The sequence below is a fragment of the Anabrus simplex genome, chromosome 3, assembly GCF_040414725.1.
Source record: "Anabrus simplex isolate iqAnaSimp1 chromosome 3, ASM4041472v1, whole genome shotgun sequence".
Classification (NCBI taxonomy): domain Eukaryota; kingdom Metazoa; phylum Arthropoda; class Insecta; order Orthoptera; family Tettigoniidae; genus Anabrus; species Anabrus simplex.
The window spans coordinates 19,446,318-19,472,504 of record NC_090267.1 but is presented as its reverse complement, the minus strand read 5'-3'; the positions used below and the strand labels follow the sequence as shown (position 1 = coordinate 19,472,504).

The following is a 26,187-nucleotide window of genomic DNA, read 5'->3' as shown; positions in this document are numbered from 1 at the left end:
ACTGAGTAAAAGAAATACGGTCAATGTAGATCACACAGAAAGTGATACACGTATACCACCAAACGTGAGACCAGATGATAATACTAATGTGTGTTATAATAAAGAGTCTTTGGAAATAATAAAACAATACATTTGCACTTAGCATTGTAGTTAATTTCATGATACACTGTTGAATTGGAATCTATTACACTTGCATTTTTGAGAGATAATGACAAATGATACTTTGTGGTTATAAAATGATTCATAATAAATATACACTTGCACTGAATTTAACTGTTTTATGATTACGTATCTTATATAGGCTAGTGTAAAATAATTTCAATTGAAAAATTATTAGAGCCAAAGTATCATATCTCCGTTATAGGAACTAAAAAAATTCTATACCACAACAAGTAACATTGGATGTAAGAAATAAATACATAAAATGATTTGGGAATATGTTGTTGATATATACAATATCAGTTATACACAAATCAATACTAAACATGTCAGTTTTTCTTGATTCCTGGGAGGTAAAGTTATTGTAAATACGGCTTTCTAGTCCTATACCCATGAATTAACCTGGCAATTTAAAGCTGAGTTCTTCTTCCCCCCAAAAAAGATACTGAGCATGAAAAACGCTCATGTATAAAACATTCTTCATGCTATCCTGACTACTCGAAAGAAATGTATACAACGATCAGTCTACTTAAAAACTGTATTGTGAGAGAATTGTAAAAATATCATGCAGGAAAATAAATCTCCTTTGAGAAAGAAGGAAGAAACTGGTGGAAGATTCCTCAACGTACCATTGTTATGTCATCTTCAGATCCAAGGGCCAATGCATCATTCTCTATCTTTGGAACAACTGTAGTCTGAGGCTCAACCTTTACAATACTGTCAATACCAGCAGAGTTATTTGCACCTAAATCCTAGAATGGAAAGAAAAACGTAATAGAGGATGTTATCTAAATTACTGCTGCAATATGAATCACAACAAACCCATGGCTGTGATATTACATGTGTTAACAGAAATTATAACAATGTATAAAATGAAGATTCACTATCTCGTGTACCAAGAATGAGATTTTTATATTTCTCTGTTTAAAGACCATTCCTGCAAAAGAACTTATGATCAAATATACAAACATGGATATTATAGACAGATATTTATAAGAAAGAACATGATAGATTTGTTGAGTGTGAATAAAACGGCTGCTTGCTACGTTCCTACTGACTATCAGGTGACAGAGTCGCCTGTCTGTCCTGTTAGTATGACATGGTCACTTAGTAGGTACAAAGTTATTATTAATTAAAAAGTTACTGACTGTGTAGTTGGAAATTCTGCAGTTTTTCATCATACATAAGAAATTACATTTATCTTTAAGTTAAGCTTTCTGCTGTACACAGAGAGGCCAAAAGTCTTGGGAAAACACTGAATGTGATGTTAATACTGAGTTACTCCTCTACGAACCCTCAAAACAGCAGCAATTCAGTGAGGCATCCTATCTACAAGGTGTTGGAATCATTCTGGAGTGGTCTGGACCCACGTATTTTGCACTCCTACCCACAACTGGTCTTGTGCAGTTGGTGCAAGGTTCATGGAGCATACACCAGCATTGAGAGCATTCCATAGATGTTCATTTGGATTAACATCGGGGGATCTGGGTTCCAATTCATGGTCATAACTTCACTGAGTGCTCCTCCATCCACCTGCATGCCCCCACAGAGCGTTGATATGGCGCATTTTTCTGTTGAAACATGGCATCTCCATCAGGTTATCAGGTTATGCTAGGGCCAGAAAGGGATGGAGATGGTCTGAAAGAATGTCCACATAATGTGCACCTGATGGCATTCCCTGCAGTTGGACAATGGGGCCTAATTCTGACATTGAGAATGCCACCAAGACTAGAACTGAGCCACCGCCCCACTGGACACAACTTTTTTGACATGCAGGGTCCATAGCTTCATAGGGCTTACACCACACTTGCACGCTTCCATCAGCTTGATACAACCAGAACCGGGATTCGTCTGACCATATCACATGCTGCCACTATTCCATGGTCTACTGCCGATGTTCGCAGGCCCATGCACATCACTGGGCTCTGTGTTGAGGTGTCAGCACAGAGACACGAGTTGGTCATCAGCTGGTGAAGCCTATGAGGTGCAGTTGCCTCCTTTCAGTCCTGGTAGAAATAGGTTCCTGACTCCCAACATTCAACTGGGCAGTGATCTGACTCACAGTAGCCCATCGAGCACCCAGTATGGTTCTGCAGATGCAACGGGATGCCCACTGGTTACACATCTGTGGTCTTTCTGTGTGATGGATTATGTGGGTGATAAAATTTTCTTTGCGATATTGAAGATCCACCCTCAACACTGTTGACCTCGGAAACCTGAAATCGTGTGTAATCCTGGCAACACTATGACCCATGTGCTGTGCGCCAATGACCATCCCATGTTAAAAGTCAGTTAACTCGCGACAGGTTTCTATTCTCACGACACTGGTGTCTGTGACAGACTGCTGGACTACTCCATAGTTATCCACAATGCTCAGGGGTCATACACGGCATATTTTCTAACGGGACACCCCTTCTCATGACTTTTGGCCACTCAGTGTACGTGTTATGTGTGAATATATTGTACTGAGTTTCAATGGCTGCTGAAGAGGGACGGGTGGAATTCACCATCCGAATGAGAGGTACTCCTCGAGCCATAATGGCTCAATGACACATTTCATTAAAAAATATGCTTCAGATATATTTGCAAGAAACCTTTGAAAATGTTACTGTTCATTGTTACTGTGCTTAACTGAATCGCTTCAGGTTTAATTGTCCTGCACGCATGGTTAGAATCAGATTTAAGTCACCCCATAACATGAGTAAGCCAACCCCATCAGAACTACTCCACTACGCTCTGAAATAAATGACATAAAGGGAAGAGCAACCAGAAATTCCATGCACAGTTTTCAGTAAAGGGTATTGGTTATCACTACTATTAACCTACACCCAGTCACTATGTTTTGCTTTCGCATACGGGGCATCAGCTATGATTTCACAGTCACTCGTATCAGATGAATTGTCACTTTCACTTGAAATCACTTCTTCAATATGATCATAATCACCACCAATGTCCATGGAGCTATTGTCTATAAACCTTTCAATTTACTCAGCATTAGCACTGCTGTCACTGGCCTTTACTATGGCTGGAACCGTGGGTATGAGGTTGACCGACACTTGATGAAATGTTTGTGCTTTCAGAGGCTACAATTGGGAAATAAATTACAGTATAACTTCTTAGAAGGAGACCTGTAAACAAGCCAGATTCCTGTTCTATTCACATGTACTAGATTTAATAAATTATGTACGATGGGTGTACTAAATTGTTTTACGCTATTTTTTTATGTCTGGGTATGGTTCAAATTTCACTTTTGAAGGTGCTGACGTGTAACTAGTGTCTTGTTGCAGAGTTCGGTAGCAGCACATGCACAGGGGCCAACGAATGAACTCGCCATAGCCATTTCATAACAACACAGTCAGCGTACGAGCAAACAACATGGAAAGCAATCGTCAGGGAAAGCGCTATACGACTTGGTTCCTATGGAAAGAAGGCATGACCACTGCCAAAATTCATCGGCACCTGGTGGTAGTCTGTGGAGAAGATGCGCCATCACTGAAGATAGTTTACAACTGCGTGGAAGGTTGGAAAACAGGGCGCAAATCGGTGGAAAAGGGAAACTAGTTCTGGAAGGAATGTGACAGAGTCAACACCAGCCAACTTTGCCCGGATCGAACAGGCCAACAAGAAAACAAATGCATCACACTTATGGAAATGGACGCAGCCAAGGAAATTAGCCCAAACACCCTGCAGCGGATTGTACACAGCCACTTACAGTTGGGGAAGGTGTCATCCACATGGGGTGTCTAGACTCTTGTCTGCAGATGAAAAGTAGAGGCGTGTGGAGTTGTGCACAGAACTTTTGCAACACCATGATCAAGATTCAGCTGACTTTGTGGCTAGGCTTCTAACTGGTGATGAGACATAGCTCCATTACCATGAGCCACAAACGAAACAACAATCGATGTAATGAAACATAGGGGCAATCCACCCCCAAAGAATCGTCGAACAGTGCCATCAGTTGGCAAGCGAATGGCAACAGTGTTCGGGGACACAAAGGGCATCATCCTCATTGACTGGCTGGAATTTGGGGCCATGATTAACAGTGCAGCATATGTGGCAACCCTTAAGCGCATGTCGTGCCATTCAAACTAGCGGCCAGGAAAATGGGCTAAAGGTGTGCTTCTGCAACATGACAATGCCCAGCCCCACACTAGCAGAGAGACCACTGCCATTGATCAAATGGGATTCAAGGTGCTGGCACACCCATCATACTCTCCCGGCTTTGAATCTGATGGCACACCCACCATACTCTCCCGACTTTGAATCTGCTGGCACACCCACCATACTCTCCCGACTTTGAATTTGCTGGCACACCCACCATACTCTCTTGACTTTGAATCTGCTGGCACACCCACCATACTCTCCCGACTTTGAATCTGCTGGCACACCCACCATACTCTCCTGACTTTCAATCTGCTGGCACACCCAACATACTCTCCCGACTTTCAATCAAGTGATTGTCACCTGTTCGAGAACATGAAGAAACCTCTGCGTGGTTGCCATTTTGTGGAATTTGCAGAACTGGACACAGCTGTCAAGGCATGGGTGCACAGCACTCCACAAGAATGGTTTAAGGAAGGTCTGGAGAGACTGACATATCGATGGCAAAATTGGATACAGTTACAAGGAGATCATGTTGAGAAGGTGGACATAACAACTGATGTGTAATGTACTTCATTTGGGTAGACAAAATAAAATATAAAACAATATAGTACGCCCTTCGTATGTCACGTTTCAATTATCAAGGTGACGAGATCTCAGAAATTTACAGACTCTTATCCTCAAAGGATAACAAAAATTCACCTGAATGTCATTTTCAAATTTCAAATAACTATACCCTAATTATTAGTTCTTATGATTGAATCACAAGTCATTCCTCAAGATTTTATACATAATAATTGTATAAAAATATTTGAGAGCAAACTTATTCTACCATATTTTAAATAATAATAATGCTACTTACTTAACGTCCCACTAACTACTCTTTTACGGTTTTCGGAGACGCCAAGGAGCTGGAATTTAGTCCCGCAGGAGTTCTTTTACGTGCCACTAAATCTACCGACACGAGGCTGACGTATTTGAGCACCTTCAAATACCACCAGACTGAGCCAGGATCAAACCTGCCAAGTTGGGGTCAGAAGGCCAGCGCCTCAACCGTCTCAGCCACTCAGCCCGGCAAACCATATTTTTCAAGGAATGTATTTTTATCAAATTTTCCACTAAGTCCTTGTTAATAAGATACGCTACCAACGATTCTGCCTTCTACGATATCTTGGTAAAAATAAGTTTAAGATTGTAAAACGTACAAATAGTTTTTAAGTCATTCATTAGTTATGAACATAAACCAGCCTTTGAGATTCTAGACTGGCTGATGATGATCTATAAAGGTGCAAAACCTGTCCCACATGTGACTTCATATTAATGAGGAAACTCTAAATGTAATAACATTCTGATGTATTGAACAGGTGGTTTATAATAAAATATGGTTTGTTGTAATTAAACAGACTTTCAGTATGGATTAAAAGATGAGATTAGTTACTTGCAATTTCCATATCTTCCCGTATAATGCTAGACCTGTAGTGTTTAGTGTGGGTAAGAGCTCAAACATCTTGGAACATGACATCATGACCCAACGATAGGGCATGACTTGTCTGGCGGGTTGAGATGGATATTTCTTTGGTGCTCTTTAACGTGAATGTCAATGAACCGGGATTTTTGGCTAATGTATACCTTGACACAAGTAGGGGGAATTTTGTACAGCCCAGGATGTAATAATGGGGACAATTTATCCTTGTTTTTACCTAAACTATGAGCAGTTTTAGTGATGGTGCCAAACACGGTTTATGGATCATTCTTGTGTAGTACCGTGGCAGTTCTGTCTGTGACATTGTGAATGTAAGGCAGGTAGGCCTTCACTACTTCTTTCTGTGAGCTTAGCTTAGTTGTCCCTCTGGGATGCAGAGATCTGTATATTGGTGTAACCATTACCCATGAAATTCTCTGTGAAGCGGAAAGAGGTCCACTTTGTTTTCTCGACAATCCATCAGCCCAAAATCCCATACCACATCTACAAGACAATACTTTTTCTGTATCTGTTATTCATGAGGCGATTAACTTCCACAAAATAACAGCTGAGCTGACTTAACAGCTGGAACTGATGTTCATTTGCCACCAATCATTGGAACAAAGTATCGTGTTCTTCAATGAAGTTGCATAAATGTTAATAATTCTGTTAGACTCCACTCCAGGATCAAAAATATTCTTGGCAGAATTCTGTTCTCTTTGATTAGGTACATTAACTACCTCGATAACCCATTTAATCAGAAGTGTGTAGCGTAAGCCTGTGGCATGCCATCCTGTATCTGCTTTCTGCCAGAACTGAAAGCAGCGAATCTGTGTGTGTGCACATGCATTTCTCAAATTTCCTTTCGAATATGTGTTGTTGGGTGTTCATGTTGAGAAGAGTGCTACTGTAGCTTTGCTCTTACATAAATCAATGTGTGGCAGTTACGATGCAAACTTGAAACTAACAGTGACAACTTTATTCGGAAAGGAACAGAAAGTGCTTCGCAAACTTGCATTGCTACAGAAACTTATTTTTGACATTAGAAAAGATGAAGGAAACATTAAAATATGCCAGTACAATGTGAAACGTATTTCGTGGTCCGTTGTCTAACTATCTTAATTAATGTCACTGTCAATCTTTTGAACAGGGACATTTGTTCACTTAAACTTTCTTGCTCTTTATTCCACCTTTATTTAAAATACATTCTCTTGGTAGATTATTCTTTGTAAACAATGTTAGGCATTAGTCTTTATACATCTAGGGATCTGAATCAAATATTTAAACTATTTTCTCTAAACATCACTTGTGAAAACTGTCTCAAATTCCCTTTCAAATTATTTGTTATTCTTTTGTACCCCACTGGTCGGTAATGTACACATATATTTACTGAAGTAAAGGTAGTTGTTATTGCTGTCGAATTGATATTTTCCTTTAATTGTATACATTGCTACCACTCATTTATGTCCCAGATCCCTCTGGGCTTTGTTTTCAACAGTACACAATAGTGTTTCATTGTTATTATTATTATCACTATTGTAGTCAATTATATTGATCTTAAACCTGAACTCTGTCACCGAACTCAGACTTCGCCTAATTGTACTGTAACACCCTAACTAAGAAGGTATTTACAAAGGCTCCTTCACGCTGGGAACTTTTCAGATCCTGAGCACTTGACATCCCATTACTACCGCAACCTTGCATCACATGTGGATCCACATCTGTATTTACTATTGTGACCACTTTCAGACAGTGAATCATGTAATAGATTCCTTCGACGTACAAGATGCCCAAGCCATTCAGTTGGCTCAAGAATTGTTTTCGAATATGCAAACACAGGGAAAACTAGTGTGCATCAAAGCATATTTCAGTTCCTTCTCATCAATTATTACACGTCTAGAGGAGAGAGGCGTGGCTCTATAAAAAATGATCAATTTAGTCAGAACAGCCACAGATGAATCAAAATGCATTTGCGGCAATTCTGGTGTGGCAGTGTCAAACTGAAATGTGGTCTTGACAAGAACTCAAGTTTAATGGTTTTGTGCTCCATCTCTTGGATTTTGGCGGGAGAATATTTCAGCATTATTGGCATTGAAGAAGAATCTACATCCAGTGATTTTGTGAAAATGAAGTATGCTCCAATAGCATCCGTAGACAATGAAAAGGAGCTTTTCAAAGTACAAAAATGAGCTGGTCGACAATCGTCGTTCTTTATCCTGCGATAATCTACGAATGGTCACAGTCATCTACTGCAACGGAGGGTGAGGTAAGCCTGTAGAGCCTGTCACGTTCTTTTTTAGTGCACATATTTTATTACCTCTAATCCAATAAAGAATTTGAGTACCTAACAGTGAAATTATCTCTTTTTTGTTCTTCAGATGTTGCAGCCTTAAAGTTCCATACACCATGCATGAAGTGCTTTTTACCTTGAAGAAAAGAACATAGAACTTGGAGTGCCAAACAACAGACCGAAATAATAACCAATATTTCTGTGCCAATAATTTGTACTTGTCAAATAATAATTAAATTATATTAGGAACCTATTGAAACCATTTCAACATACAATGATGTAGCCTGTTAACATTTCTTGTGTGATCATATTATGCCAGTTTAATCCAAATTTTTAGGTAATCTTTTTCAGTTTTTGGGTCATTTCATGGGATATTTTGCAGTCATCTTATAGGCCACTTTTTAAACATTTTTAGGTTATCAAATTCCGGGCCCTGCTCATAACCATGTGCAGAGATCTGTACCCTTTACTTATATTTATGTGATTAATGCAATGCAGATCTGTCCTTATATTAACACCTAGGTACTTACACAAGGAACTTTTGCCCCATCAATGCACAACTTAAAGCTGAAAGGAATTTTCCTATTTGTGAAACTCACAACCTGACTTTCAATCCCCGTTTATCATAATACCATTGTCTACTGAACATCTCACAACATTATCGAAGTCATTTTGCAGTTGCTCACAATCTGCTGCTGCTATTTGTTTTACGTCGCACCAACACAGATATGTCTTATGGCATATGGGGTTCGAACCCACTATCTCCCAAAAATCTAGATACTAGCCGCGCTTAAGCGACTCAGCTATTGAGCTCGGTAAGCTCACAATCTTGTAACTTATTTATTACTATATACAAAATAACATCATCCCCAAAAAGCCTTATTTCCGATTCCACTCCTTTACTCATATCACTTATATATATAAGAAAACACAAAGGTCCGCTAATACTGCCTTGAGTATTTGCCTCTTAATTATTACATGGTCAGTTAAAACTTTGTCTACTCTAATTCTCTGAGATGTATATTCTTGGAATACAGCCACCCACTCAGTCACTCTTTTGTCTAGTCCTATTGCACTAATTTTTCCCAGTAGTCTGCCATGATCCACCCTATCAAATGTCTTAGACAGGTCAATCGTGATACAATTCATTTGACCTCCTGAATCCAAGATATATGTTATTTCCTGCTGGAATCCTATAAGTTGAGCTTCAGTGGAATAACCTCTCCTAAACACAAACTGCCTTCTATCAAACCAGTTATTAATTTTGCAAACATGTCTAATGTAATCATAAATAATGCTTTCCCAAAGTTTACATGCAATGAATATGAAACTGACTGGCCCATAATTTTCAGCTTTATGTATATCAACCTTTCCTTTATACACAGGGGCTAATATAGCAACTCTTCATTCATTTCGTATAGCTCCTTCAAGCAAACAATAATCAAATAAGTATTTCAGATATGGTATTATATCCCAATCAACTGCCTTTAGTATATCCCCCGAAATCTTATCCAGCTATTTTGTGGTTTTCAATTTTTGTATCTTATTGTAAATGTCAATGTTATCATAATTCAATTTTAATACTTCTTTAGTATTAGTCAACTCCTCTAACTGGACATTAGCTCTGTAATCAACAATCTTTACATACTGCTGACTGAATACTTCTAGCTCTTGAAGATCCTCACATACACACTGCCTGTCCATTAATGATTCCTGGAAAGTCCTTCTTGGAACCTGTTTTTGCCTTAAAATACCTATACATGAAGTTCCTTTTTTTTTATTTGTATGACTGCCAATTATGCTTGCCATCATGTTGTCCTTAGCTGACTTCTTTGTTCGAATCAATTCCCTAGTAAGTCCCTTCAATTTCTCCTTAGTTCCACTCTATTTCTTTTCAGTCTGCACCTTCTTCTTAGTCTCTTTACTTCTCTGTTATAATATAGTGGATCTTTACCATTCCCTACCACCTTTAAAGGTACAAACCTGTTTTCACATTCCTCAACAACTGCTTTAAACCCATCCTACAGTCTGTTTACATTTTTATTTACCATTTTCCACCAATCATAGTTACTTTTTTTAAACTACCTCAAGCCTGTTTTATCAGCCATACGGTACTGCTTAATAATCCTACTTTCAAGACCTTCCTTGCTATCACATTTATTTTTAACTATGACAGAAACAGCTTCATAATCACTAATACTATCTATTATGTCGGTTTCTCTATAGAGCTCATCTGGTTTTACCAGCACCATGACCAGGATATTTTCCCCTCTAGTTAATTCCATCACTTTCTGAATCAAATGACCTTCCCATATTAACTTATCTGCCATTTGTTGGCCTGTCATTTGCTTTACTTTCCCAATTGACATTTGATAAACTGACATCACCTGCTTTAATCACATTCGCTACCATACCATTTCCCACATAGCTGATTATCTTACCAATCTGTGTCAGCGCTACCCTTTCCTGATCTGTACACCCCAAAGACACCAAGATGCCTATTATCCTTAGACATGAACCGCTAACCTCGAATTTAATATTTCTAATCTTTAACCCTTTCGTGTGCACAAGCCTCATATGAGGTCCCAAAATTATGTTTCCTTTAGTGCGCCGTTCATTTAATATTGTTATGAATTTGTGGAAAATTATGACTCTGTTCTTCACTTTAGACCTCATGTGAGGTGCAATATTAGTTACAACTATATCTATGAGATGACAGCACTTCCTTGCAGCTGCGAAGTTGTAGGCAGTTGTGGCGCTCTGGTTATTTGTGTATTTCATATAGAGACTAAATTATTGAAATTGATACGTCCTTTACAAATATATGCAACTGATAAGTAAAAATGTCTTATATAGCAGAAAAGCATGCTCTTTCCAATGGTATTAGTATTTTTATTGTACATGCAATTTATTACCATTATTTTGTGTAATAATATAGGGGCCTGCTATGAGGTCTAAATGTATGAGAGGTTATGGTTCACAGTCATAACCTCAATTAGAACTACACCATATTGTAGTGTTTTGGTGGAATTTTTTATGCAAACCAAGACAGACTACTGATGTTTCATGGCACATTTGTCATATATTCTAATTTCTATGCATTTACAATAAAATGGATGAAGAACCAGGACCGTCTGTAGAAAATGTAGTCTTCACAACAAATGTCACAATATACTCTGCACCCTCTCAGTAATACCTGACAATATGATATACAATCGCTTTTGCGAGATACAGAAGTATTTGCACTTCATTGACAATCAGAACATTCCAGCAGACATCAATGATTGCCTTATACGTTTACGTCCAATGATTGACCATTTCAAGCACATCCTTAGATGTTCTTCCCAGCCAGAAGAATTTTCATCAGCTGATGATATGGTCCCTTTCATAGGCCGATCAAAGCTGAAACAATGTATAAAGAGTAAACCCTAAAAATGGGGCTTCAAAATTTGGGTCTCAACCAGTTCTTCAGGATACAACCATAGCTTTGAGATCTATCAAGGAAAACTGCAAAATGGTGAAGGTCATTCTAAATTTGGAGCAGTTGGTGATGATGTTCTTAGGCTGCGTGAAGACGTGAAGTTCAAAAGCCATAAGCTTTTGATAATCTGTTTACGTCGATTAATCTTCTCTAGAAACTTCTTGAAGATGGCATTTATGCTTCCAGGACTATCAAAGCTAACAGGCTTTGTGGTGCTGATCTCAAGCTGCGGTCTGTGGAAACCTTGAAGAAGGAACCGTGAGGATTGTACTCTGTTACGTCGCAGTCCAACATCACAATAACGTGCTGGCAGGATACTTAATTTTTACACGTAGCATCTACATTTGCTGGAGCAGAACCTATAGGTGTTGCTAAGAGATGGTGTTGAAAACTGCGCGCAATCACTGAAAGTCCACAACCATATTCCATCAGCATTTGCAATTCCCACATGAGGGGCATACGTCTAATGGACTGCTCGTAGGTCTTTATCGGCACACCATATGGCACAAAAGGGAGTACTTCAGAGTATTCCATTATCTACTAAATGTGACCATTGTAATCTGTTGGATCCTCTGGAGAATGAACCCAGATTGTGAGAAGCTGGATCTGTTAGAATTCAAGTCCTCAGTAACTACTTCTCTCATTTACATGGGAAGCAATCATGAACCCAAGAAAGGAAGACCCGCTTCACAGATGCCACTAGCAATCAAAAAATGGTTGAAAGTGAAGGCTACCTATAAGCTGGGATAGGATATAAGTGCCACCTTCACAGTTGTTCAAGGAAAACCAGGTATGTCTGCCTTCGCTTCCAATATGCCCTTTGTCCACAGTGTTTTGAGGAATTTGATAGCAGGAAATAACAACAGCCACTCCTTAATGCAAAATTTAGTTTGGTATAACGTGCACGTAAAACTGACATCCTGCGCACAGTATCTCCGAAGAAAATTATTTCTCAGTTCAGTTGTGTTGTGGTGTGTGTGGACTCCCTTCATGCACATAGGCCGCATATGAGGTCCGTGGAATTTTCAAAGAAAATGAACTATTATTTCTTTTTCTTTAACATGATTGTGTTTTGTAACCTTCCAATGAATAAAAAATCAAGACAATATTCTTTTTCACTTCAAACTGAAAATGTGTGCATGAGAGGGTTAACTTGTTTGTAGCTTACAAATACTTCTTTCACCAGAATGAATACTTCCCCTCCTACCATTCCTATCCTGTCTCTATGAAACACACTCCAGTCCTGTAAGAAAATTTCTGCATCCATTATATCATTTTGCAGCAATGATTCAACTCTTATTACAATATCTGGTAAGTATATAGGCTATCTATTAAATTACTTCATTCTATTCCTTTCCTTACAATACTTCTACAGTTCAACTTTAACATTTTTATGTCATCCATACTTGACTTCCAGATCTTTGGACCCTTATAACCGCTCGCTAGACCACCCTGTTTCCCTGGATATATCTCTCTACAAAATTTCTAAACAAATATCCTAACTTATACGTACCACTGCAGTTTAAGTGAAGGCCATCTGAGCACAGATCCCTATCTCTTACCTACCCATTAGGATCTAAAAATCTCACTACCAGTTTTCCACTTACCCATTCCATAGTCTTATTTAAATCCCCAATCACCTTCCAATCAGTATCCCTCCTACACAGTATTCCACTAACAACAATCTATGCTTCCTTAAACTTCACCCGTGCTGCATTTACCAAATCCCACAAATCCCCAACTAAGTTGGAATTTATACCTGCTTGCCTTACGTTGTTGGTACCAACATGAAACACTACCACCTTATCCTTTCCCTCCTACTTCTCTTATACTTTCCTCAACATCTGCCTCAACCTCATTCCCAGGTAACACTCTGCTCTGGTCCTCTTTCCTCAACACACTTTACCCACATGTCTAACAATGGAATCCCAAATGACAAGAAAATCAACGCTACCAATCTCATTTGATCCCCTCCCCTGCTGGTCAGCCCTATTTTTCCTGACACCAGCAGAAGCTACTCCCACCTCCCTTTTCTCCATCTGAAGATTCTGTTCCTCCTGGCTTTTCCTATCCTCTATTCTATGCTTCCTTTTCCTACCATTTCCCTTCCACCTATTTCCACACTTCTCAGCAACAATTCCCTGCTCCTCATCTTCCTCTGTTGTTCTACCTGCAGTGACATACAGATTTCTGACAGACACCTGTCCTGAATTCTGATCCTGAAAAGAGCTCATAGCCTGCAATCTCCTTCCCCTTAAAACGTTAGACCACCAGTCTTCTACAATTCCCCCCTTTCTTTTCCATTTTTCTTTCACACCTACCGCATGCTGTGCATTATTTGAGGGAGGCTTACATTCCATCCTGTCTTCTGAGAGAATCCTAATTATTTGTTTTAAACTCTCCAACTTCTCCCTCATACTACTTAATGCCTGGCCACATCCATAGTTCCTACACTTGCACTCCTTAGGCATTCCTTATGGAAAAATGAAAGGAAAAGGAAAATTAAGATTCTGTGCAAAAAAATGAAAGGAAAGAAATACAGTCTAGGATAGTACACATGAATCACACAACAATATGGTAATTAATATACTGATGATGATGGTGATGATGATGATGATGATGAAGATGATGATGCTTGTTGTTTAAAGGGGCTTAACATCGAAGGTCAAAGCCCTGTAAATAATATACTGCAATACTACTTAGTTGTAATATTTTTTTTTCCTACAGCACCCTAACAGGAAAAAAGCTGTTGTTAATTACTGAATACCAAAAGGAATACACAAGAAATACACAATTCTAAACTGCAGTTAAGCCTATCTGAATTACTACAACAGAATTTTATTTAGAGGGATTTTACAGATACTACTACTATACTACACAAATATTTGACAATATTCGAATAAGCATGCTAATGCCTGATAAGATACTACAATACACTACAATAATTTTTAACTATGTTCAGAAGTATTCTAATTACAATATGTTATTACTAAGCACAAACATGTCTATGCTAGGGGCTTTACGTCGCACCGACACAGATAGGTCTTATGGCGACGATGGGATAGGAAAGGCCTAGGAGTTGGAAGGAAGCGGCCGTGGCCTTAATTAAGGTACAGCCCCAGCATTTGCCTGGTGTGAAAATGGGAAACCACGGAAAACCATTTTCAGGCCTGCCGATAATGGGATTCCAACCTACTATCTCCCGGATGCAAGCTCACAGCCGCGCGCCTCTACGCGCACGGCCAACTCGCCCGGTAAAGCACAAACAGAAATGAAAACTGCAAGTCTGAAAGTTGCAAGCAATACTCAAAGATTATCAACAAAGATAAATGCGTAGACAGATTATTATTTGTCCTACTACGCTCTAATAGAGACACATGAAAGATACACATACAAAGTTACACACGAATATAGAGGGCAAGATACTATCTAATACACCATATCTATAACACAAATCTCAACTTAAATGTGTTAACACTATAGGTCTATGACTTTTATAACTGGTGGATTACTATTATTTTTCCTGTTATGCAGGATGGAGAATAAAAGTGTCCTTAAATGCTGAAAACTAAGAGGCTGTCTACAATAATTTCTGTCAAAACTACGCTGGGGACTTGGACTGCAATATTATTGGGATAAAGGAATTTGATTAACTTGTTAACTTTTACTCAATGAATAAACAAAAGTGCAAAGTACAAAGTATGCCGGGGACTTAAAACTACAAATTATCGGAATGCAGTTATCTGCTGATTCTTTTATATTTATTTTTTTGATCTCATTGGAATGCAGAAAACAATCGTCAATAATTCAAAGACTTTTGAGTGATGCTCCAGTGAAATACTGTGCATTCTCGTTAACTTCTTTTAAAAAAATTAAAGTTTACAAGCATATTGTGTTATTTAATTGAATACATTATTACCTTCATCACAGTTTGGATGGATATCTATACAAAATATTGGGTCTATTGTCTGCTCAAATGCGAAAGCTATGGAAGTTAAAACTCCTTTTGATAATCTGCCTTTGTAAGTATTATAGCAATGAACCTACAGATATATATATACTTCTTTAAAGTTAATATTATTACTTATTTTCCAAACCTAAATTCGAAACAAAGTACACCTAGCTAGCCTACCTAACCTAGAAAACGTAATCTACTGAACATCAACTGAACTACTTGATATAAAATTTAAATAAATAACACTACTCCCAATTTTTACCAACAAGCACTAAACACCAATATATAAATAGCTCTAAATGGATTGTATACACATAGAATTACACAATTTCAATACGTTATTAACTACCTTATCACTACAACAATGCAAGAGCCAACCATTCACAAGTGCATTCAACAATGTAAAATAAATGTGCAGGAAAATAAATTTCCTTTGAGAATCAAGAAAGAAACTGATGGTAGATTCCTTGTTGTAACTGAACTTACCATTGTAACATCATCTTCAAAGCCAGGGGCTAATGCATCATTCTCTGTCTTTGGAACAATTGAAGTCTGAGGCTCAACCTTTACAGAACTGTCATTACCACCAGTGTTATTTGTGGGTGAATCCTAAAGAGGAATGAAAATATAATAGAGTATTTCAGATAATGATGCTGTAATATGAATGAGAACAAATCCATGGCTGTGATATTAAATGTGTAAACAGAAATCAGAACAATCCACAAATTGAACATTCCTTACATTGTGTTCCAAGAACAGGATATTCATATTTCTATGTTCAAATAACATTCCTGCATAACACATTATTAAATGTAAGAATGCAAATAGTATCATCTGGTATTCATAAGAAGGAATAAAACATATTTGTTACGTGTTACTGAAAATGATTGCCTGCTAAGTTCCTATTGACTGTCAAGTGATAGAGTTGCTAGTCTGTGCTGTATCACACGGTCCCTTCGTAGTTACAAAGATTGTTTATTATTAATTAATCTTTGAATGTGTGGATGAAAATTCTTCCAAATTTCCAAAACAAAAATGATGATACAGAAGCTGTTTCCCATCATCTGACTGGGCCAAAAATTGGAAAGAATGAACAAATGAATGAAGATTGGTTTCTTTTTTTTTTTTTGCTATTTGCTTTACTTTGCACCAACACAGAAGGTCTTATGGCAACAATTGGGATAGGAAAAGACTAGGATTTGGAAGGAAGCAGCCGTGGCCTTAATTAATGTACAGCCCTAGCATTTGCCTGGTGTGAAAATGGGAAAACACGGAAAACCACTTCCAGGGCTGCCGACAGTCGGGTTCAAACCCACTATCTGCCAGATGCAAGCTCAGAGCCGCGTGCCTCTAATCACACAGCCAACTCGGCCGGTGAATGAATATTAAATGAAGCCCCATCTAGCTGCGAAGATAGAATATGTGCTGGTTTACAAAACCTGTTGCACTCCTCTGGGCCAATCATTAATGACTAACAAATAAAATGAAATGATACTGGAATGAAAGATGACAAGAAAAAACCGGAGTACCCAGAGAAAAACTGCCCCACCTCCGCTTCGTCCAGGACAAATCTCGCATAGAGTGATAGGATATGAACAACGGAACTCAGTGGTGAGAGGTAAAAGCCTTGCCGCCTGACCAACAGAGGATCAGTTTTCCATCGTAAGTAACATTTTATTCTCGTGTAGGTTAAAACTTATTTGCGAATATCTATCGTACTGTGTAACAACAGCTACTGAATAAGACAACTTCCTCAAGCCACGATGTCTTGATGAAACAGCTATATTGAAATAATGGTTCAGATATAGTTCTGAACTCTTAAAATTCCTTGGTAACATGCTTACACATTCCCACACCCCAGGCAGAGGTACTATACAACACGTGAACATCCACCGCTATGACGAGAAACATGTGGTTAATAACTACAAAAGACAGTTTTACCCTTTTACAACATACCGTATTCACCTGAATACAGTAAAATATTGTTAAGATGTTTTTGCAGTGGACAAGGGAAAAGAACGTGTTAAGCGAGAAAACGTACTATTGAATATACAAATAAAAACTATCCAACAGGGATGTGGAAACACTACATTCAATATTTTCCAATAGGATGGCATTTTACATTGTGTATCCGCAGTTACAGAGAAAACTATAACCACCACTACTAAACATGAGAGGAGAATATTAAAAGGTGTAAAAAAAACACCACACAACAAATATGAAAACATTTGCACGGGGGCCCATGAAAATGTCAAGTATTATTGCGGATCACACTGTTTCTAAAACACATGATAGTAGAAGCCTGTTATTTTTGACCAGTAGGTTATTAAACATTATTTTCTGGTCACACTCTTAGACACTTAATTGGATGTTACACTCGACCTTGAAGATGCGCGACTGCAAGTTTTGGCACCGCTTTGAATGGACAAAACTTCGATTCAATGGAGTCGAAACTCGAAGGTGCGAGTTTCAACATTCACGACACGTCTGTGCGCTTAAAGATGCTGTTGTCTGTCCACTTTATGATGGATTTTAATTTTGTCTTCATTAGTAAAGATTTTCAAAAGATTTTCACGATTTTTTCCGAATCCATAACCGGGGTGTCATAAGACAAATATGCACCACGCTTATGAACTTCATACGATTATGTTCCTAATCCAGATGTAGGAAAACAGATGACAAATATTCGCTACCCTTCACTGTACCCCACCGAGCTCGATAGCTGCAGTCGCTTAAGTGCGGCCAGTATCCAGTATTTGGGAGATAGTAGGTTCGAACCCCACTGTCGGGATCCCTGAAAATGTTTTTTCGTGGTTTCCAATTTTCACAACAGGCAAATGCTGGGGCTGTACCTTAAGACCATGGCCGCTTCCTTCCCACTCCTAGCCGTTTCCTGTCCCATCGTCACTATAAGACGTATTTGTGTCGGTGCGATGTAAAACAACTAGCAAAGAAAAAAAAATCATTGTACCACTCAAAACAATATAAATTCCTAATATCTGAATGGAATGCGAAATGCAAGCACAAACAGGCTCGCTGTATTGTTCAGCAATCCTGCTGCTAAGCAGTAAGTAAAACTGAAGATTCCTGAAGCTAACGGCTTACTCCCTGAGTTACAATTTATCGTGTGAAGTTCCCAAATTCAATGGTTTTTCCCAATATCACGCAACTGTGATGAGGGCCCTTTCTTACACTTAGTTGAAAATCTAGTTCCTATCACAAGGGATAACAAATACCATTTCCATGGCCAGGAAAAATGTGATCGTACTAATCAGTAATAGCAAACAAATCTAACTTCTCTATTAAGTTGCGTCAAATAACGGGCAGCTTGCCTCATGCTCTTTATGGAATGATGTTTATACTCTGCCCCCTTGGAACAGTTCCTACAGTCACCATAGGACCATTGTAAATTAACAGTTCAACACAACCTGGAACTAAAAATAAAAAGCAACATTAAAGGAAGATAATCAACACAACAGACAATCAATAAGAAACTTGAAGACTGCTATACACATCGACTTTAATATAAGCAAGATCAAGCCACCTTGTTTTTTTACAAAAAGTGCCCAATTACAGATGTTTTAAGATTTTTTAATATAGTCAATTAGAAAAATAAGTTTGTTAATATCACCATAGATGTGAATTGTTATTCAAGTAAATTTTTACACACCAAATCACTAAAATCCCCCCGCCCCCAACTTATTCCCCCCCCCCCCCCCATCTTTCACCCAAATTTCAAGCGGTTTAAGCAATAGTTATAAGTTCCCATGGGAAAGTAATTTAAGATTTTAATGTACTTACTAATTAAATTGTTTCATCTAGCGAGAGATTGGACGCCATTTTGCAGTCTTTGTCTGGTTTTCATGGTATACACATGCGATGATGTAAGGCTCTATATTTACCAGGGATCTTCCCGGTTCCCATCCGCTTTAGGAGGAATGTTTTGTTAAGTTCATTTATATTATCTTCTTCTACCTTCTAGTTTTTTCTTTGATGGTAAATTGACCTTCTGTGTTAATATTTTTCAGTTCAAAATATGGCTTCTCTACTTCTCCTTTTACTCATGTATTATCGTCATACTTGCTAGTCACAGGGAGCAAATATTTATCATTAGTTCATTACTGACTTTCTTCCTAAATTCTATTATACTTCCTTGTTTCAGTTTCATTCACTCCCTGTGGTCACTAATCTTGTCTCTGTCCTTCTGTTACGAAGGATATCATTTTGTCCTTTACCATTTGTTTTTCTGTATCCGTTGGTATTTTTCCAACATCTAGTTATTATTCCTGTATGTTTTAAAATCCTTCTATATACCGTACTTTCTCACATAATTAACGCTCTTGCATAATTTACGAATCCCAATATTTTTGCGTCCATCACGCAGCTCTAGATGCATTTGAAAATAAAGATGTCAACTACTCAAGTAGCAGCCTTCCTATTGCGAAAACGGGCATTCCAAATACAGGGAAACGTGCTGTTATTTGCCAGCAGGAAATCCCACTGCACTAGTTCAGTGAGAGAATCAGCCCAGAAGTGATTAGCGACGCTCTATTCCAGTCTGACACAAACATATTTTATGAGTGTTTCAGGTACAGGACAGGCGTTCCCTGTGATCTCAAAATTGTTTGTTAGTCTACAGTGAGTAAGTATTAACCTAATACTGCATCATATAACCTCGGGGTGATCAGTTACGCCGAAACATATGGGACTGGGGCAGCGGAATGCTAGTATTCAGTGCCTGAATGCAACATGCGCTACCATGATAACAGAGAAGTGCACTTCCAGTGACCAACAAGTCTTATAGCATTTCACGGACCAAAAAGCAGCAAGTTTCCGTAAGTAGAGGAGGATCTGCTTAAATATATGATTTCTTTATGCAACGTCGGATAAGCCGTTTCTCATGAAATGTTGTGTTATAAAGAACGAGAAATGGCTGCTGCACATGGAATCAGTCTCGGATTTCAAGGTTAGCATTACTGACTTGACCGTGGTCTTAAGGTGTTGATATCTACTCCACCTTACTTTCACGTTTGGTCATGGGGAATATTTACAACTTCACTGGATGATTGATGATGTCTTTCATTTATCTCACTCTGCCAGATTATAATTAGAAATTTACTCTACCTTATTTGACATTTGGTCATGCAAATACTTACTTCTCATTTACAGTTCAATTATATTTGAAATCAACTTGCTGTCCAGAATTTTTCAGTTAATTAATTCTTCACTTCTAACTTAACTGTAAATCTGGTATGGGCTCTATCTGATTCCCGTTGTGCTATTGATTTTCATGTGAATTATTTTCTGATGACATTTCCTTCTAGGTTTCTGCTCCCTGGAAACTATTAAATTCTCTGCACTTACTGTTAATACCGTACTGAAATATTAGTTTCACTTCACTACATTTATCTCTGTCAATTATCCTTTTATTGTTAAAACAACCATTTCCTTTCTTCTTCTATTTGGGATATTAATTTTTTTAAATATTATAGTTGGGGACAAAACATGACGGCCTCATTTCCTAGAAGCGAGCTGGAAGCCAGCAGTCAATCACACCCTGCACCCTGCTGAGTTAACGAGTTCTAAGTGATCCTTGTTTGTTTTGGAGAGGCTGCCAAACCACTTTCTTCCTCACTCTCTGTAGTATTTACCCTTTCTTCGTGTAGAGTGCAGTAGCCGATTTGGCAAATCTGGCTGCAGTAGAGGTAGTAAATCCCATAAGTTGCTAAGAGATACTGAAATGCTGCTGGAAAGTAGTGGTGTGAGGCGAGGTCATCATGATTTGTCCCCAACTATATTTAAGCTTGTTGGTTTCCTATTGTAATACTGATATACTGTTGTTTCTTAAATTTTACTATTTCAAAACTAGGTGTTATCCTTTCATAATAATGGTTCTGAACTATTCTCTAAAATTAACTGAAAATTGACTTACTGATAAACTTCACTTAAGATTACATTTGCAATGATCCATGCATGAGCTTGCCTTCCACATATTTACCCTTTTGAGGTAAGATGGTTCCTATTGCTTCACCTTGTATGTACCATTCCACTTCTGTTCTTTATTTGTTTACTGCTTTGGGTCTTGTGATACTGTGTTACAATTTGTTGTTCACTTTCTTTCTGGGTGTCACTGTCAGTGTATTTGTATGGTGTATTAATTTTATCTTGCCGTCTCAGTGCTCAGTGAGGCGTCACAATTCTTTTTTAAACTACCACATTACTATTTTCATTCTTAAAGTTAAAACGTTATATTTTATAACCACCTATTTAATACAAGGATAATGCACTCAATTATTTATAAAATATTCATGAGGTACATTGGTTAATAGGACACGTTTCGTTCGTCTTTGCGAACATCATCAGCTATAAATAACACAGCCTAAGGTCAGGGCCCTGAGTTTATTTAAATGGTTAAAAATGTCATTATATTAAAAGAATGGTAAAATTGTGATAAAAGTTGTTGTATAGTATTAAAATTAGACTGTAACATAGTATAACGATTAGCATCAAGAATTTTTCATAAAGTACAATGAATATCGATAATCTGAAAAGTAAAAACAATCATAAGGGTTATTAAATTAGAAAAGATGTAATAGTAGACATTAAAAAGACTTCGATGTTTGAAGCGTGGATTAATTGTAGAGTTGTTGGGTATAAACTTGAAGTTTGAAATCTGAAAAGAAAGAAAAAAGGAAGAGTGAAGTAGTGTTTAAAACGAGAATAAAAAGGGGATGGAAATAGTAAAAGGGGAAAGCTTACCCATTAGACCAGTGAAAATATCTGCTAGTGGTAACAGCGTGAATAGGACAAGGCAGGCCACTTGTTATTGCCTCTAGTGAATTGTGTTGGGTTGAGACAGATAATATTGTAGGCACTAAAATATGTCCGTATGCGACGCGTGGATAATGTTGAAAGCATGAACTTTAAGTTTTTAAATCTGAAAAGAAGAAGAAAAAAGGAGGAATTGAGGCCATGTTAAGACAAAAATTAAAAGGGGGAGAAAGAGAAAATTGAAAAAGGAAGCTTACCTGCTGTGATAGAAAGGGAGTGCCGCTGACGTTAGCTGCGTGAGGCAAACTGGCAAGCGGCTTTGTTATTGCTTCTCGTGTTATATGTATGTATACTCAACCCTCTACCCTTCCTGCCTTTGAAATGTGGCGCCGGCTCGAGACATCCCAGGGTCGCTGACTGGGTACTACCCTCAGAGATATCTTCAGATATTATAAACTAACCTTAAATTAATCAAGCGGGAAGGATAAAGAGAAGAAATAAAATAATTAAATAAAAATCCGAATGAGAACATTTACGAATGCAAAATTTATTGAAAAGGCTAAACTTTGGCAAAGCAAATATACTTCTATACAACAATAAACTCTTCGGACCAAATATTGTTCACAACCTCTATCACCCTCGACTATAAAATATCAACCTCATGACTCATAGATTTCAAATCCTTCTAAACACATTACTTCATCTTTATTACAATTCCCTTTCATCTTATTCATCAACTCTACTTCAGTACTTCAAAAATTTTAATCCAATTCCATTCCACTCATATTTTGGTACCACCATATTTCAAAATTTTCAATAATAAAATATTATAATAATCTATCATCATGACCTTTGTTAATTTGTCAAAGTACCTTTTTAAAATGTTAATACAACCAAAACTTCTTCCGTTCATTCTTTGAATAACAAATTCATATTTGCTCTCCATGCCTTTAAGTTATTTCCTCACCATATTATAAACCTTGTAGTTACCATTTACTAAATCCCAAATTATTTATTTAAATACACTCTTCAAAATGAAATGTATGAGGCTGTGTAAATTCATTAAGCAACATCCGCCGTGTAATTCACAACTCATCTTTTAATTAATTAAATCCATTAAATTCATTATAATTTACAAATTCGCAGTTATCAATGTCGGTATAATTGTTACCTTGAAAATCATAAATTTATCCAATCACGTTTGTTAGATTTGGTAATTCAATCCAAAATTTTATATATCATAAAATTATTCATCACAAATTTTATATAAAAAATAGTCCCTATTATTATTTGAGTCCGAAACTATTTAACTTATTCTTTCTCAGTACCATCCTCCCCTCATATAATGCTGATAATATGGAACGCACGCACGAAATCGAAAAGTAACCCTGACATAAATAAATTAAATTAATTTACCGATTCATTAAAATGATAAATATCTCACATATGCTTAATTAGCTGTTTTATCATACACAAAACATATGCCTACCCTGTAGCAAGAAACCCTATACTATAATGTTAAATACATCTTAACCTACACTGATTCTACAGACAATGGGATGAACCTCATTGCCGCAAGTATAAACAACCACCGTGAACTGAATTCAACATCACAAGAAATATTGCAACTGCAAAATCAAAATTTGCATTGCCCACATATTGAAGAACATATAACATAAACAAACACAACATAATTTCAATCATATAGTCACAGGGGAAATCATTATACACTGGCTCGGCCGGGCATCGAACTCCGACCCTCAACATGGCACCATTACAGTGACCTATCATTACACTTGCCGCAATGATCTGTCACGAAGTCTAGCTATCATTATTTAATCTAATTGTGCTGTCCTGAGTTCCACAAACAGGATTTTCTTACGGATGAATGCGATATTTTGTTACTTATAAGACCTTACTACAGCTGCCATAGCCTCTCTAATACACAACGCCGTCCTGGTCTGCTGCCTTATCTCACGTCCGACTCATTTCATTGACACGGCATTCTAACATGTTCGCACCCACTTAAATTCTCTCTCTCTCTACTCTAAATGAAGCCATATGTTCCTCCACAATATCATGCGTCTGTGCGAACAGTTACTAATTATATAATACTCTCAATATATTTTATTCATTTCATATTTCACGTATTATTCTACATTTCTCACTCCATTATCAGGAACACGTATATCATTATGCCGGTATTTACATATATATATGGCGCTACACAATCATTGGTTCGACTCTTGCGGTCGGCATTTTGTGTCTTAGAGGTCCCTATTTCAACACTAGCTAACTACTTCTCGGAAAAATTTTAGGATGACAATTATTCCCTATAGCACAAAATTTCTCATGATTAACGGTGCACGTTACTTACTGATGACATATATTTTCCAAAATCACACTGTAATGTGCCAGACAGTCCGGGTTCGAAACTTGGGTCAGTGAAAATTTTCTTGACGAACTTTTCATGCGACATGCCAGGTTAATCTATCTATTCCCTCTAACTAATCCTTACTGATGCCTCCTACGTCATTAAATATTCACACACGCACACGCTAATATTTGCTAGAAGATCACGCACTGAGAAAAAAAAACCCTGTTTCACACCCGTAATGGAAAATCATTATTTACACACATTATTTCCACACTCGCGAAGACCATATTTTAACACACGCTAATATCACAATATGTACACCCCCCTAGGCATCAGCATAAAATAAAACCTAAAAAAACCTAACTATCCTTGCTACAGTACTTAAAAAGGAAAATAAACGAATAATCATGCATTAATTTATTTACACATTAACAGCTAATCATGCACATGCCAGATATAATGAATCAGGGTACTTATCGACTCGGCGACGCTCCATACTCAGCTCCACGGCCTCATGGTTTCAGGTCGGCCCCATGATGTACTTAAGCCATCATGCTAACGGCCTCAAAACCTGAACCCATACCATTCTCCACAACCATGGTCTTCACTCTCGTTGCTTTCATGAAATCACACGCTCATCACTTCTTACTACACTAAAATACATATTAAAAAAAACACAGATATAGTTAAATTATTCTAGCACATACACTTATTCACAATTGTAATATACACTTTGTCTCTGCTTTCCGCGAGTTTACACGTGGCACTGCGATGCGTCCTTGTTTGATCTCGCTCCGATCCTAATTTTCAGTTAATGTTGTAAAAATTCACCTTCTTGAATTTACAAAAATTTCGGTCATTATTGAGTTAAATACAAAGTCTATCGGACCCGTAGTATCTTCGACAGCTAGTTATTTGATAGGAAATGCTCTAGATTAGGGTTCTCGTGAACCACATACACGTACGTCCGACACGTTCAAATTTCCGTAGCAGAGTGTCTGTTCTTAGCGGCTCGCGTCCTCTCCATGCACGCCGGATTCTGGATATGAAGCTCGGGGAACCCCATCAACAATGATGTAACATCCCGTCACATATGCCTGCAATTATTTATTCCAATAAATTGTTGCAAATACGCCGTCTTTAATTATTGTTCTCAAAATGGTTTAATCTTGTTTTCACCTTATCCCCTGGTGGATTTAAATATTTTTAGAAGTCATTTATGCGGCACCCATTTTTAATTTACCCCCATCATTCCAAAACCTGCTCTGCTGCGATTCGCTGCCTGAAAATGTTGCCAACTTAAATCTGGTGACTTTGGTCATCACACCTCATGGAATATTCCAATGCTTTCCATTTCATCATAAGATGACCCTGACACGTGGAACTATCTTTAAACCTGGGCAAGCGAAATGGCGCCACACATCCGGCCTATAATGTAACTGCGGCTATTCCCTCATATGCCATTTTTTTAATTTCTAATATTTTTAAAGACAATGAAATGAGCCAATTGGGCTCAATACGTAGAGGCGGGGAGTGAGTCATGTGAGGAGGGGAAGTAGCTGATTCTTTAGACGCGCTAGATGTTCGTGGA

At 37.8% G+C, this 26,187-nt stretch overlaps 1 protein-coding gene across 1 annotated transcript in view; it reads right to left on the bottom strand.

The window, feature by feature from the left end:
• Positions 1 to 779: 779 nt before the first annotated feature.
• Positions 780 to 26,187, bottom strand: part of LOC136866958 (uncharacterized) — a 92,097-nt gene continuing 66,689 nt past the window's right edge. Inside the window, exons 4-5 of the mRNA XM_067144047.2 lie at positions 15,935 to 16,057; positions 780 to 911 (exon numbers count right to left, since the gene is read on the bottom strand). Of these exons, the coding sequence (XP_067000148.2) occupies positions 780 to 911; positions 15,935 to 16,057 (255 nt within the window). The remainder of the gene's footprint in view (positions 912 to 15,934; positions 16,058 to 26,187) is intronic.